Raw genomic sequence first — 16,959 nt, 5'->3', positions numbered from 1 at the left:
TGGGAAGTCGCCGGATCAGAGATTCTCCAGAAATATCTATACATACATATAAATCCACAAATCTCTTCTGTGCCTTTTATGCCCATATACAGAGCTCCCTGACGTCATCAACATGATGTCATGGTATTGACATCATAGAACGGACTACCAGCACTTTGATAAGTACATACTCAGATAACGGGTACAACGGGTATTGCATATGGAATCCATGGCCGTAATAGCAGAGTCACTGTCTGGTCTGAACCATCTTATAAGAGCATCGAGGTACTGATGTCACTCCTGACGTAACCTTGGTCACAGAAGTATTTTTGAGCAGTGCTAGCAGCTCCAATCCGTGACGTCCATGTGTATATGTACGTCCCTATTCGCATGTCGCTATTCTGATTGGACAATATGCCCCCTGTGACATCATGCACATTAGCCATATTGGGCCTCTTCCTTACCTCCTTCAGCTCTTACCAATTATTATAGGCCTACTAATTAATCTTCTGTTCCATTTTTGTGTAGCACATGGAACCAATGGGCTTACACACCCGCAAGGGTCCATTTGGACCCTCCTAAAGGAACCATGAGGGTCCCTGGACCACACTTTGAGACTGATGTAGCAGAGTGTTTCCACTGAGCCATCATGCACAATATCCGCACCCTGACTCTGATTGACCAGAATGGAACAGAGCCTTCATTAGTATCACATTGGTAACACCTGAAGGAAGTAACATGAAGTCCAATGTGGCTGCTGTGCTTAGAGCCCATTGCGTATATACTTGCGTGTAGTGAAAATACTTGAGAGCACAGTCTATTCACAGTAAACCATCTCATAGAGTCTAACTTTGACTCCAATTTGTAACATCATCCAGAGCACAAAAACACACATACAGTACTATGGTGTAATATACTGTACATATACAGTACTATGGTATAACACAGTGGTTCTCAACTTTTTTCTGGATCAGGGCCCACTTTAAAATCTCAAAAGCGTTCGTTTTAAAAGTCTTGTTTTGTTGTTTTATTATTTCCATCGTTAAAACCAAACATAAACGTGCGGAAGCAGCATTTAGTTGCTATACACCACATATCTGAAACTAACTCTCAGAAAACGGCAGGAATCTTATTTCTTTTAAAACACAACTAAAGACCATTCTTTTGTTCTCATGTGTAAAGCCCATTGAATTGCCTTGTTGTTGAAATGTGCTGTACAAATACAACTGCCTTGCCTATTGATGTGATATTATCATCACAAGAATTTTGAGTTTAGCTTATAATTTGAGGGCCCACTTGGAACACCCCAGCGGGCCAAGGCCCACAGGTTGAGAACCACTAGTATAGTACACACGTACAGTACGTTATTTAAAGTGTCTGATAACTAGTACAAAACTGTACATTCCAGAACAAAACTGTACATTCCAGAACAGAGTGTGCAGAGGGTCAGGTTGTCAGCAGTGTAAATGTCAGTGCAGTCATACAGGGGGCAGTTTCCCCAAGGGAACCACAGCTCCCCCTAGCGGTCAGATAGGGCAGTTTCCCCTGAGCGAACCACTGCTCCCCTAGTGGTCACACGGGGCAGTTCCCCAGAGCGAACCACTGCTCACGGTTGAGCCACTCCTCGTCCAGTTTAATGTTGGTGGCGGCCACGAACACCTTCTTGCTTTTCACGGTCACCTCCAGAACCTTCTCGTGAACAGACGTCACGTCCTTGTACACCAGCTGTCAACAAACAGGAGACACAAGCTTGTATTTTATTATTTCGTTCGATGTATCTGTACGTCCAGTGTGTCTGTGTTTAAGTCAGTCAATGGGAAAACCCTTGAAAAAACACAGGGTGACGTCACCAGTGACGTCACCAACAACAAGTGCGACCTGATATAAATGACAAGGCACAAGTTGGCAGTGTTGTACCCGAATGCGTTCAATGAACGATCGATCGTTCACGAACACATTCATATTTTGGGCGAACGTGAACTGAACGTTCTTTGTTTCCGCTTGATGAACGCTATGGTCGAACGCGTTCATTCTGACGTCCATGAACGGCACTCGTCGGCTAGTTCGCTCGTTCGGTCCGCGGTCTTCTGTCCTCACGTCTTTCTTTTCATTCACATTTCATATTATGCTCCAATAACACCCAGCTGCAGACTTGAAGCCTCGCGAAAGTTGATATGTGAGCGGACTGAGTGCCTCGGTGCGCTCACTGCGCTGGGTCTGGGTGCTTCTCTTCCTCGTTACGTCTCGCAACGCAAGTAAAGCCTGACTACTTCATCGTATGATGTGTGTTGCATGCCGAAAATAACTGATCTGCAAGCTCACAACGCGTCGCATCCACAAGACAATGTGAGCTTGTAGAGCAGCTATTTTAACCAACGCTTAAACATGCAGATGGGCACAACGTTTAGAAACCTCTGACTTCACAATAAGCCCCTTTTCGACTGCGGCTTTAGCACCACACCACACCACACCAGACACCACACAACACCACACCACACTGCACCACATCAAAATATCGACATTTTCCATTACACAAACGTAGCCCTATTGGTAAGAAACAAATTGACCCTTAAATGTGATTGTAATACAATATAAATTTGTATTACAACTATCCTAATAAATTATAATACACTATAATGGATTATAACTGTGATGATAATACACTATAAAGTATTAATGTATTACTATGATAATTATAATACACTATAATATGATGATATGATAGTGGTTATAACACAATAGAATATATTATCATGTATTACACCTATATCCTGGTGGTCTAAATGAAAAGTGTGTTCAGTCATTATGAGGGTGCAGGAAGACTGGGCACTAGTGGTGGGCACCTAAATATTGTGGGCACTTCAATGTTAAATTGGATCTCTCTAGGTCGTCCTCAGGATGAAATACGCTCATTGCCGTGTGTGGTTCTATTTGGGCAGTGTCAATAATTTTGACAAATAATAGCTTGCAGCAACGTAAAAAAAAGAAGAAAAAAAACATTTGAATAGCCAAAAGTATAAAAATATTATGGTTAAAAAAAGAACTAAAAAGAACTAAGTTAGTTCATTTTGGGGAACCATGAACTTTAGTTCAAAATGTAGAATTATGAACTAGGAAATGAACTAGTTCATTTTAGAAGTTTTGAACTTGAACTAGTTCGTTTTGAAAGTGAACTTTCCCAAAACTGCAAGTTGGCACCTCGACAGAGTGCCAACTTTCCCAAACACGTATACAGAAAGCTCTGAAAAGCACCGATCTCAGTACTTGCTCGCTCTGCTGGCACACAAGTAGGCCATATATGACGAGTGTACAAGGAGCAAGTTGGCACCTCGACAGACAGAGTGAAGTCTAGTTTAATCTGTATCCTGTCTGAGTTCTCCATCCTGATTGGATCAAGTCGGTATCCCAACCTGGAAAAGTATTTCTGTTTAATAAAGAGCTGCTATATTGTTATAGCAGCAATGATTACTATCACAATATAGAGCTATTTAACACTGTTACTGAGCAAACACTCAATAGCAATGGCTATTGTCGTCACCCACTCGACACCATGTATAAAATGACAAGAAGAGATCCAATCTCTTCTCCACTCGTCCCTCATTAACATTTTAGTCTAGTTTAATTTGTTGACAGAATTGTCAATATATTTGTCATAGTTTTAGTCATCATAGATTAGCTTTTATTTAGTGAAAAAAGGTCATCGACAGAAATGTTTTGTCAGTTTTCATCGAACAAATTAACACTGCTCCCGATGTTTTGCATTTACAATCTCCTGCCTACCAGTTCGTTGAAGGTGGGACTGTCGTTGTTGCGGACCACCTTGGTCTTCCTCTTGGAGCGTTTGTGGGGGTCTGGTCTCAGACGGGTCACCACATACGCATCGGGGTTTGAACCGTTAGCCAATCGCTGTCGGAGGAAAGATGATCAGTTTGTTGAATACAACACAGAACCAGGTCAGGTCAAACAAACCAACATAGATCTTCCATCTTCCACCGTCTCCTAAGTAAACTTTTTTTTGCCGTGTTATTCCTCCCACTGTTTTGAAGGCACGCACTTCGGCCATATTACAAATCGAGCGGTCTCATCGGAACACACATGCGTACTATTTTGCTAAGAGATACGTTATATAGTTTAATTTGTATGAATTTAATTGCGTGAATTAACTTTCTCCATTGACTTTAACCCTTACGTTCTGTTCAGATTCACTTCACCTTCGTTCTGTTCGCGGGTCATTTTGACCTGGGGCATATTTGGTTAAAAAAAACAACACTAATATAAATTGGTCATCATACATTGACTTTGTCTCAATTTTAAACAATTCATATGATATACTGTCTATGGTAAATGTTTGCATTTATGCTTTGCTATATCACATTAATCACTGAAAGAGCGAGGCGTTTTTACTGATAGCTGAAATTCATGTAAAATAAGAGCTAAACACACATATGAACATGAGGACAGACATTAATGTCACAATGAATGTACACGTGTATGTATATACTAGGAAGCACATGCTTCACAAACACGGACTGCATGTGAGGCACAGATGAGCTTCTTGCACCTCCTGCAAGCAGTCTGTCTTCCTGTCTGCTGTTGTAGGACACACTGAACAGAGCTTTCTCTTGCCCGATGCTTCAACTCTAAGATCACTGTTTATTTTACCATTTCTATCATTTGGATTGTTTGGAATTGAGACAAAGTCAATGTATGATGATGATTTGTTAAGTAAAATGTTATATTAGCATTGTTTTTTTTAAACCAAATATCCCCCGGGTCAAAATGACCCACGAACAGCATTAGAGGGTCAAAAAAGTGGAAGGGGTGTAGCATGGGTGTAGTGCAAAAATGTTTATTTTTTACAAAAAAAAACTTCTACCTTCTTCTTTCAAATGAAAATGCAAAACGGGTCAACTTGACCCGAACAGAACTTAACACAACGGAAGCCAAGGTTTCTAACATTTCTAGCTGTTGCTGGTGCCGCCGTTCACTTACGCTTTATTTTGAAGAGCCTCGGAAGCTTTGTGCGTGTGCACGTGAGTGTCCGCTGACGATTGAGGAAGATAATCCATTTGTTTACAAACGCTCGCGAAACTAAAATCCAAACAGGGGCCGACCATCGCGGTAAAGTGTCGCCGTGAAAACAATCAGATCTCTGCTTCCCTGGCGCTCTTTGCACCTTATTCATAGATAAAGCCCTTTTTGGACATTTTGCCGCACCCCGCCACAGTTTTAGCCATAAAACAAACATCAGAGATAAAGGGTGTTAAAGATGGGGAAATGCATTGGAGTATATGGAGAAAAACGGCCGCACGATGCTCTCAGCGTCGACTCGAAGCGACTAGCGGCTAATGGGCTACATCCATGCGTAGCCCCAACCTAGCGGTGAGATTTAAAGTTAATACTGTATACAGTAAACACGTCAAAACATTGTGGGCCTCCAGCGACATCAAAGAGACTGTCGTGTAGACACCTCGTGGGCATCCCATGAGTTAATGAAATTAACTCATAGCACTGCTCACTTCACACTGTGTGTGATTTTTTATTAATGTCAGAAAAATGACTTCCATTATATAACATGCTAACATTCCCGGAATAGAAAGCCTGCAGTTTAAAAAACATGTTGTTGCATTACTAAGCCATTCATTTGAGGAGACTCTTTGTGTCTCCATAGGGAACAAAGCAGGCCCTTTGTGTCTCCATAGGGAACAAAGCAGGCTCTTTGTGTCTCCATAGGGAACAAAGCAGGCTCTTTGTGTCTCCATAGGGAACTAATGCTGCTCATCAAATTATTGGCATAGGAATGCGACAAAAACTAAAAAGAATCCATGAATTCAAGTCTGCATGGGGTGAGTAATTGATAGAACTATCCTTTTAATCTAATCTGAGTTTTGAAAGTAGTCGAACTCACAATGTTCTTGAGGTGTTTGACCAGGACGGACAGTTTACGCTCTGAGTAGGACATGCGGAGCTGGATCTGAGGACTTCCTTCTGGTTCTGGAAGACACAGAGGACATGATGTCATCAATACAACTTCAGAGAGAAGCATGATGCTATCAGTCAAGAAAATAACACGCATATGTGCTCACGCGCACACACAATCACACGCACGCACTCACGCACACACAGTCAGAGAACATTACCTCTCACCACGTTGTTGTCCATTGTCTTCGGTCCGTCCAGGAATAAACTACAGACAAACTCATTCTGTAGAGAGACAGACACACAGACAGTTACACCGAGAGATAGACCTTAAAGGAGTAGTTCACCCCAAAATGACTTTTTCTCTATTGATTACTCATGCCATGGAGAGTAGAGTTCAATAATATTTTTTGGTTTTTGTCACATTCCTAAGACAACAATTTAATTAGAGTAAATTTACCCCCATTGATTCCGGATGGTGACCCGTTTCAAAACGGGTCACCATCCGGAATGAATGGGGGTAAATGTATTGTTATCACATTTTTGTCTTAGGAATGTGTCAAAAACCAAAAAATATTATTGAACTCTACTCTCCATGGCATGAGTAATCAATAGAAAAAAAGTCATTTTGGGGGTGAACTACTCCTTTAAGGGAGTAGTTCACCCCCCAAAAATGGGTGTCTTTGAGTCTCCTCCGGTCATCAAATTATTGGCTTAGGAATGCCACAAAAACACAACGAATTAAATAAAAAAATGAATCTCTATGAGTTCAAGGCTTCATGGGGTGCGTAATTGATAGAAAATAACTACTTCTTTAAGACAACAGAGAGAAACACATGATGAGACATTAGAAGCAGTTACACATAGAGACAGACAGACAGACAGACAGACAGACAGACAGACAGACAGACAGACAGACAGACAGACAGACAGACAGATGACTCACTCCTTTGCACGGGCCATCAAACAGCTCCTTCAGGTATTTGTTGAGGAGAACCATCTTCCTGTTGGCTGTGAACGACATCCTGTACCACGATGGAAACCTAAACCATTAAAATATGACATCACTTCCTGTTACACATTACATCACTTCCTGTCCGCTGTGGCATGTCCTGTGGAGGACATGGATGGACTTCACAGGCTATACGTAGATCATGTGGATGGACTCACTGGGGTAGAACTGAACAAAGCTATATATCATGTGGATGGACTCACTGTGGTAGACTAGACTCAATGAAGTGCTTCTGCAGCTGTTTGTGGATCAGCTCAAACTGCGCACAGGTCTTCTCACTGTTCAGAAAGCCGTCATCAATGGTCACCTTCAGCTGATACACCTACCAATCAACAGACAGGATTCAGTAAACATCTGGTTGAAATCTTCAGGGTCACTTGTAAGATTCTTCATCAAAGGTTTTTTCACCAAATCATGTTAAAACTGTTCAGGAATTACAACTAGTCTACATATGACAGCAACATCTATACATAGTTTGTGCGTATGTTTGTGGGTATGATAGACATTGTATTTATTTATTTTGGCCTGTTTTTTTCCCTGCTTGAAGTCTCACTTCAGAATCTCTCTTAAACTAACATGCTTAAGATCAAGAGGACTCCTATTTCTAGCTAAATGCATTGAAGAGAGCTTATTGACACCCCCAGCCTTACATTCAATTTGTTTCATATTTCTCTTGTGTTCTGAACAGCGTCATGCAGGACCTTATGTATTAGGGCTCTTGCTGCTGAAGATGAATCATCCGCTATCTGCTCATGTGACTTATTCTTTATGTTCCTCTGACAAGTTGCTCTTACAGGATATCCCGCCTCACACTTGTCATTTCAGCGATGGCTGAGAGAAGAAAGGGTATACATTTCTGAGTAATTGTTATTTTGGAAGAAGTACTACTGGCCTTTTGCATGTGTTTATCTGCTATTTAATTTGTATGTGTTAAGAAACATTGGTCTAGGGACGGGCAAGTCAGTCTGTGTTGTGTGCTTTGTTGGTGTAGGATGTATGTGTAATTGTGTATGTTGTGTGACTGTTACAGCGCTGTGAATACATCTTTATATAATCATTTAATATCGTATCCGAGTCAAGGTTGCTTGTTCTTTGAGAGTTTCCATTCCACTAGACTTTTGGCTGGAGTCTAAGTAAGGATTTCCACGTCAGGCCTCTTACCAGATCCCTTTAAACCTTAAATGTAATGAGCAGGGTGATCTCACCGGATCCCTTTAAATTTTAAATGTTATGAGCAGAGGGGTCTGGCTCACCAGGTCCCTGCCGGTGCCACTGAAGCCACGGATGACAACTTCCTGGATGTTGGTGTTGGCCGCCATGGCGGTCTGGGTGGGCGGGGCCACGGTGGCGCTCTGCGTCTGGGGGGCAGGGCCTGGCTTCTTGCCCTGGGCCAGGATGTGGGTCAGGAAGTTGAGTTTGACGGCGAAACAGTCCATGCTCTCCTTGATCTTCCTGTCGGAGGACAGAGGACACAAAGTACAGTTTAGAGCAGGGGTCTTCAACAGGGGGTCCGGGACCCCTAAAGCACTATTGCCTGGGTCGGGAACCATTTGTTTTGCCAGGCGTGAAAAGGTGTCAGGTGTGAATTGGCCTTGTTTCACACCCGACAAACCAGGAACAACAATGGGACGGGACGGGAAAGATCAGGAAAAGTGAAGAGAAGTGTGAAGAGGACAGAGGTCATGTCTGTAATGGTGATGATGTAATGATGACATCATACTTGGTGAAGTAGGAGGTGGCCTCCAGGTCGGAGTCCTGTGGTCTCAGGTTGTTCTGGACGTACTGAAGCTCCTGAGAGTCCTTCAGCCCTGGCATGCCTGCATCTAACATCTAGCACACACACGCACGCACGCACGCACGCACGCACGCACGCATGCACACACACACACACACACACACACACACACACACACACACACACACACACACACACACACACACACACACACACAGCAGGGCTGTCACGATTATGATATTTTACCTGACAATTAATTGTCACATTGTCAAACAATTGTGATTAACGATTACATTTTGTTTTATTACCTAGGTGCTAAAGTACCAATGTCTTAAGGATGCTATTATACAGCTTGGTTAATGATGTAAACCGCTTGTGTTCATACTTGGAAGACTCGGCAATGGGCATATGAGAGGCCTGCAGATTGCAGGAATGCCCAAGCCGAGAGCTAAGGCACACTGGCTAAATTCTGTTCTGTGTGATAATTGGCAGTTGCCACATATGGAGGAGACGATGCTTCCTGTGTGTGTGTGCGTGTGCCTCACCAGCTGCAGCAGGCTGAGCACCAGGGCGGAGCGTCGTCGGATGACGTTGAAGGCGTCGCAGCAGAGCTCCACGAAGCGGTGCAGCCTCTGGGGCTTCTGACCTCCGCCCGTGATGAAGTGCTGCATCTCTGAGCTGAACACAAACGGAGTCCTGTCCCTGTAGCGCACGCACGCACGCACACACGCGCACGCACGCACACACGCACACACGCACACACACACACACACACACACACACACACACACACACACAAACATGTTTGTATTACTTATGAGAACATCAGCATTTTAGGACAACGATTTTATGAATGCCATTCTTACCCCTTTTTTGCTATTTTCTTTTAGGATGGGATGTTGGGAACCACTTTTGGGGTTCTTGCCATGTACAGTATATAGCAACAGAATGTTTTTACTTCGGTTTTAGAGCCAAAACAATAGCAGATCTACAAGCTTAGTGCATAACACTGGCAAGCAAGTAAGCAAGTAAGCATCTCTGAGCTGAACACGAAGGGAGTCCTGTCACTGTAGACCAAGGTGGCAAGCAGTGATAGTTTCGTCGACTAAGACTATGACGGAAAATGTTCGTTGACTATCTTTTTTCACTAAATAAAATAAAAATAAAAACCAAGTTATGATGACTAAAACTGGGACTGAGACTTGACAATTTCATCAAGAAATAAAAACTACACTAATGTTATTCCCCCTCCTGCCTGCTGCCAGAGGAGTTACCATGCCATTGGTTGCAATGGGAATTTTACAGGACTTCACACTTGATTTTATTACCTTAGTAAACATTTTCAGCTTTCATTCGCTAGTTTAAAGTCTTCTTTCAATTATCATGATACCGTATGTGTTTTCTTAGTTATGACCCGCGGCACCGCCACTCACTGCCCTTTCAGCCAATAGCATTCATTGCTTTTCAGGACTGGAAGTTCCAGGATGGTGGATTCGAATTTGCCGAAAAATGTCTATACACTCTATATCACTGGTTCCCAAACACTGGGTCGGGACACATTTGTGGGTCGCGGACATATTTTTATGGTTCCCTTAATTTTTGGTTTCCTAAATGTTGTTTTAAATTATTATTATTTCCTTCATTAATAAATAAATGAAAAATCTAAGAAATTCCCTGAATTAGATTATAATTTTTTTAACAATAGCCGATCTACAAGCTCACAACGCCGCACGAAGCGACGCGTTGTGAGCTTGTAGATGGTCTATTTTCTCTTTTGGGTCTTGAGCTGAAAAGTTTGGGAACCACTAGTCTATATGGCGTTACCTTTTGATGGTGCCAAACTTTTGTGCGTTGCCCATGATCTTGCCAAAGTCGATGTGGAACATGTGGCCGCTGTGTTTGAGCATGATGTTGTCGTTGTGCCGGTCACAGATGCCCAGGATGAACGTGGCCACGCACCAACCCGCGCACGAGTGCAGGAAGTTCATCACCGCCTGGAGGGAAATGATACGTCACAGAGTTTATTATATGGGGAAAATAATAGTTTATTTCAGCCTATAGGAATCATAATACAGTTTATTACAGACTAGAGCAGTGGTTCAGGCCGCAAACCCCAAAAATAATCATATTTGAAATGGGGAGCCACCCAAAATAATAATATTTTCCCCCCAAAATCCATAATGATAGTAATAACAATAATAAAAACATAATAGTAATAACAAATAATGAATATAGTAATTTAACCAAGAATCCCAATAAGACTTGATCGTCCTTTTACTCTGTATAGCTGTTGTTTTTAAACAGTTTCTTAAACGTACCCATCTATACATACATTTAAGAACTGCAGCCAGCGGTTTTTGTTTGGTAGTAGTACCAACAGACCAAATGCAGCACTCCAATTGGCTAGGACTGATCACTGTCATCTCATTTATTACCTGGAAGGTAATAAATGAGATGACAGGGCGGAAGAGGGCCAAGGAGGGCCAGGTTGAGGGACACAGCCCAGAAGAGAGAGTGGCAACATGGTTCGACCACTTCCAAAGGCTCCTGGGAACATCAGTGGAAGAGGGAGAAGAGGAAAATATACCAGCAGTCCTCCAGGGCCTGAACATCGACGATGGACCCTTCACAATCAGCGAGCTCGCCAGGGCAAAATCCACCCTGAGAGAGGGAAAAAGTGCTGGGCCGGATGGCATACCCCCAGAGGTCTTGAAGAACTGCGACCTAGACGACCTCATCCTAGACTTTTGCAACAATGCTCTACAGCACAACAAGCAACCTGAAATATGGTCTCTGTCTAACATCATCCCGGTGCCTAAAGCTGGGGACCTCTCAAAGCCAGACAACTACAGAGGCATCAGCCTGACATGTATCACTGCTAAGGTCTTCAACCGAATGATACTGAACAGGATACGGCATGCCATCGACCCTCACCTGAGAGAGAACCAAAATGGTTTTCGAGAGGAGAGAACAACCGTAGCACAGATCCTGGCATTAAGGAGATTAATAGAGGAGGTGAAAAAGGACAACCTAGCAGCTGTACTGTGCTTCATTGACTTCAAAAAGGCTTTTGATTCTATCCACAGAAGCAAGATGGTGAAGATCCTTGAGGCCTACAATGTCCCTCCCAACATTCTCCGGGCTATCGAGAACATGTACGCAAGAACAAGGGCCAAAGTGGTGACCCCAGACGGCAGCAGTGAGGTGTTTGACATCCGAGCTGGTGTAATGCAAGGAGACACCCTAGCCCCCTACCTCTTCGTCATAGTTCTAGATTATGCGCTCAGGAAAGCCATAGGTGGACGAGAACAAGAGCTTGGCTTCACGCTAACACCAAGGAGGTCAAGGCGGCATCCCGCAGTAGTTCTGACAGACCTGGACTATGCGGACGACATCAGCCTGCTCTCCGACAGCATGGAACAAGCACAAGAACTCCTGAACAGGGTGGAGATAGAGTGTGCCAAAGTTGGTCTCAAGCTAAATGCTAAGAAAACTGAGGTTATCACCTATAACCTACCTGATCACTCACCTCTGACAACAACAGAAGGAGCTGTGTTGAAGGAAGTCAAGGACTTCAAGTACCTGGGCGCATGGGTCGACTCAACTGAGAAAGACCTCAAAGTAAGGAAGGCACTCGCTTGGAGGGCCCTGAACGGCATGAACAGTGTATGGAACTCTAGCCTCCCCCGCCAAATCAAACTTAGCTTCTTCTTTGCAACAGTGGAGTCTGTTCTCCTCTATGGCAGTGAATGCTGGACCCTGAAGCCAACCCTGCAGAAGTCTCTAAATGGGTGCTACACTAGAATGTTGCGTGCAGTACTCAACATCAACAGGAGTGCACATGTTACCAACAGGAGCCTGTATGAGGGAATACCAAGGGTAAGCGAAAAAATTGCCACCAGAAGAATGAGACTAGCAGGACACTGCCAAAGACACCAGGAGCTTCCAGCCAGCAAATTGGTACTGTGGGAGCCAACACATGGGCACCGGTCGCGAGGACGTCCCACAAAAACATACGTGGACGTACTCAAGGAAGACGTAGGGACACAGAACACCAATGAGCTGGCCAGATGTATGGAGAACCGAGATGACTGGAAACAACGATGGAGGGCTCGTCTGAGGACGACCTAGATAGACTGATCACGTGGCACACGGAGTTCCTAACCGGAAGTGCGTCCGACGGTCAAATATGTCCGACCGGAAACGTGCGCTGCGGCACAATAGTTCCGCCACAATAGTTCCCCCCCCCAATTTTTTTTTTTTTTTTTTTTTTTTTTAACTAGATGTGAGCGGGCCGAAGGCCCGCGAACCTCTAGTATTTATACATTCTTATGTGAAATGTTATATGTGTACGTTTGTGAAACTGTTTATGTTCTGACCTCTTCGTAGTCCTCCTCTGTCTTGTTGCACATGTGGAACCATTTCTCTAGGGTGTCCTCACGCAGCGGACCCCCCAGACCCCACTCCTGTTGGATCTTACCCAGCGTCACCGCCTCTGGTACCACCTCCACCAGACCTGCACACACACACACACACACACACACACACACACACACACACACACACACACACGCACGCACGCACGCACGCACAAACACACACACACACACACACGCACACACACACACGCACGCACACACACGCACATTGAATATCGAACCCTCAAATTATGACTGGTAGCCTATTCTCGTTTTGTATCATTGTGTATTGTGGGATCTGTCTGTGTTTGTGTATTATGTGTCCTGATGGCAGCTTATCAACCTATCATAGAAATGTGGGACATTGTTCGGTTCAAGCAGGACGCGGGACACATCTTCGGGACTGTCCCGGGAAATGTGTAAGACAAAGTGACCCTGGTGGAGAGACATTAAAGAGAGAAAATGTACCCCCAAATGCATTTGGGTCCCCAGCATCCGGAAACAATGGGGGTAATCAAAGGATTGTTTTAGGAATGCAACAAAAAACAAAAACAATATGATTGAACTCAAGTCTCCATGGCGAGAGTAATCAAAGAAATAATGTCATTTTGGGGGTGAACTACTCCTTTAAGACAAAGTGACCCTGGTGGACAGACATGAAGACAGACTGACCCTGGTCCGTGCCAGTGGACAGACATCTGTAGGTGACCATGCGCATGTCCAGCCCCTCCTGAAGCCACACCCTGTCCATCACCCGGACGATCTGCAAGACCAGCATGTCCTGCCGCAGGTTGTCCCCTGTCTGTAACACACAACTACACATTAACACACAAACACACAGCTTATGGATCGTCTATTTTCGCTACTTTTGTGCGGCACTCTTATATGACCAAGTAGTGGGGCATTCAATTACAAGAACACACAAAAAGTAGAAATGTAACAACATTGAACCAGATGTTACAGACAGAGGGTACAAAAGGGTGCAAAAGTAGCAGATCGACAAGCTCAATATGTGTTGCTCGAGCTTGTAGATCTGCTACTTTTGAAGCTTTTGTGTGACACTGTACTATGATCAAGTAGGAGTATTCATTTAAAAAAGAAACACGAAACGTTATGCAGTGATGTTATGGAGATACAAGATTTCTGTGCGACAACAGCGATATTGAATATTGACCTCTCGAATTATGACTGGTAGTCTATTCTCGTTTTGTATCATGTTGTCAGTGTGAATTGTGAGATTGTGCTTGTGTATTATGTGTTATTATTTTGTATCCTGATGGTTGCTTGGTGCAAACAGAATTTCCGCAAGGACAGAATAAAGCATTTATTTATCTATCTATGTAACCCACCTTGCAGATGACACTGATGTTCTTGGCCAGGGGGTCGCTGCAGATGAAGGAGATCCCCAGCGGAGCTGCGTTGGAGTTGTAGAACTTACAGGCCTGCAGGGGGAGACAGAGAGCAGGTGAAGAGTGCGTGACTAGCAGTGGTGGAAAGTAACTTAGTACATTTACAATCAGTACAGTACAGTACAATTTTGTGGTATTTGTACTTTACTGGAGTGTTTCCCATTTCCCATTCCCACTTCCATTTATTTGAAAACTTTAGTTACTAGTTACTTTGTAAGTAAGTAAGCCTTGCTGAGCCATGGGGCCAATAGGGCAGGAGCCTATCTCCTGTTTCTGTAGCGTGAGACACGCTAGTTACTTAGATTAGAGTTACGTAGATTTTGATTATTATTACAAAACATACACTAACCACTTCAACCCTATATACATGTTGGCCATTTGAAAATAGCCGTACAAGCTCACAATGTGATGCATTGTGAGCTTGTAGATCGTCTATTTAAAAGAAAATACGCTGTTCTTACATCCACGTCCAGGGCTTTCACGTGCACAGCCGGGTCCACAGGCAGGCGGCACGTCATCCCGTCTTTGAAGAAAGACTCCAGCTTACATTTCTCTTTCTTCAAAACCTCCTGCGGTCAAAACAATACATGGAACACACGTGAAACGTTATTTATATGACAATGACAATGGGGCAATGTATCATCGACTCATCACTTTTCATCTATCACTAAAGCTAACGACTATATTACCTATGAACGTGCACAGGGAACAGCTAGTGATTTAAAACCCGGAACTGTAGTGTAGTTTTCCGACTTTTTCCGGCAGAATTAATTCAATTTCCTCCAGAAACAAATTATATCAAATGTGAATGAGTACCCACTAAGCAATTTGGGGGTTAAATCGCGTTCAGATGACGTCTTCGCCTAAACCGGACGTATAGCTAGATCCAGTCTGTGACGAGTTTAAATGTTAAAGTTTTTTCACCGTCTATGCCAAGCCAAGCCATTGTATCACCGTCATTTAAACGCCTTTAGCGGCCCCTAGCGGCCGCCGAAAGTAGTGAAAATTTAGTGAAAATGATGGCAGCCAGCAGGATTTAAAATCATTTTTCCTTAGCTCTGAGAGCCGTATCCTACCCGTACCACCGCAGCTGATCGTATTTGTGATGATTTCTTGCAATGTTATTATTTGACACTGGGAGTCGACGGGGTTCGAACTCAGGATCTACTGTACTTGAAACCTGCGCGCTAACCGCTCGACCACGGCAGCTTGTGATTCAAAGGGGTTCCAGCAGCTATTAGTAGTTGACATATCGCTTCCCGCTGTTCGTTTGAGGTCGGTGCATTTGTTTGACAACACAAACTAACTTTATATTGATGCATAGCTATAAAACGATTTTATTTAATCATTATCGTATGGTGGGGGTGACATGCAGTCTTGTGTGTTTGTGGCTGTTGGTGTCAGAATGAATTATGTAACTCAGAGAAGTAATAGTATGCTGTCATGAGCAGCGTACCACGGCATTATGCAATTATTTAATACACTTTTAGAATTTTTCAAAGGTATTGACCAGCACGTCTTTTAGACGGCTATAAGATGTGCAATGGCCAGAAACTGCTCAGTGGATGCAATCAACTATTAAGGTAAAACCGGGAGATACTGTTAGCATCCGATAATGAACAACTTGATAAAAATGTATTTAAAAAAAAAGATGGTCTAACACACGTTTGTCCTGAACGGTAATATATCGTTATTATGGAAGCGTTCAGATGACGGCTACAACTCAACTAGACTATATAGTGAAATTGGTTCTTAAAATTACTTTAGTCCAATATTTGAAAACCAGGTGTGGATATTAAAGCTGTTTTTTTAATCAACAAGTATGGAATAATGGATTAAATGTAATCAGCTACAATCGGTCTATAGACAGACTGACGATAGACGGTTCAAATGAGGGCTAAACATAACCATTGGGCTAAATGACGGCTTGTGTTTACTGGGTATCATAAACGATGCAGAAACAACCCCCTGACAGAAATGCCCGGATGATTTGTTTATCACAGTTCTTATATGACGTGATTCAAGATCCCCCCTTTTTGGTGAAGCCCATTGTAACGTAAGAGGTTTGGGTAAGGGGTTAGGGGTTTAGGGGCGGGGTACCTTGCGTCGGGTCTTGTCGGCGGTTCGGACCTTCTCAGCGGTCTGCATGAGCAGGGACACCAGGCGGGCCTCGTTCTCCAGCTCCTGGCGGAGTGCGCGTCCAGCGCTGTGTCTGAGAGCGGCCAGGACCTTACAGTACCAGCTCTGGTAGCGAGCATCTCCCTGAGCGTCATGCAGCAGCCTGCACACGTTACAGTACAATACAATACAATACAATACAATACACGCACGCACCAGCGCACGCACCAGCGCACGCAGCAGCGCACGCACGCACGCACGCACGCACGCACGCACGCACACACACACACACACACACACACACACACACACACACACAAAATATGAATGATCCATTTAACTTTCAATGTCTAAACCTCATGTACTGTA

General features: G+C 43.7%; 1 protein-coding gene across 1 annotated transcript in view; it reads right to left on the bottom strand.

The window, feature by feature from the left end:
- Positions 1-1,551: 1,551 nt before the first annotated feature.
- pik3c2g (phosphatidylinositol-4-phosphate 3-kinase catalytic subunit type 2 gamma) overlaps positions 1,552-16,959 on the bottom strand; it is a gene marked incomplete at both ends in the record, with an annotated part of 30,356 nt that continues 14,948 nt past the window's right edge. The window contains 15 exons of the mRNA XM_080737032.1: positions 1,552-1,704; positions 3,760-3,885; positions 5,888-5,973; positions 6,120-6,183; positions 6,845-6,941; positions 7,114-7,232; positions 8,164-8,362; positions 8,631-8,740; positions 9,191-9,347; positions 10,470-10,639; positions 13,025-13,161; positions 13,736-13,865; positions 14,413-14,505; positions 14,934-15,041; positions 16,573-16,753. Of these exons, the coding sequence (XP_080593158.1) occupies positions 1,552-1,704; positions 3,760-3,885; positions 5,888-5,973; positions 6,120-6,183; positions 6,845-6,941; positions 7,114-7,232; positions 8,164-8,362; positions 8,631-8,740; positions 9,191-9,347; positions 10,470-10,639; positions 13,025-13,161; positions 13,736-13,865; positions 14,413-14,505; positions 14,934-15,041; positions 16,573-16,753 (1,930 nt within the window). The remainder of the gene's footprint in view (positions 1,705-3,759; positions 3,886-5,887; positions 5,974-6,119; positions 6,184-6,844; positions 6,942-7,113; positions 7,233-8,163; positions 8,363-8,630; positions 8,741-9,190; positions 9,348-10,469; positions 10,640-13,024; positions 13,162-13,735; positions 13,866-14,412; positions 14,506-14,933; positions 15,042-16,572; positions 16,754-16,959) is intronic.

This window comes from Nannobrachium achirus (assembly GCF_963921795.1).
Source record: "Nannobrachium achirus genome assembly, chromosome: 11".
Classification (NCBI taxonomy): Eukaryota; Metazoa; Chordata; class Actinopteri; order Myctophiformes; family Myctophidae; genus Nannobrachium; species Nannobrachium achirus.
Note: the sequence above shows the minus strand (reverse complement) of the source record. Positions and strands in the feature narration are given on the sequence as shown.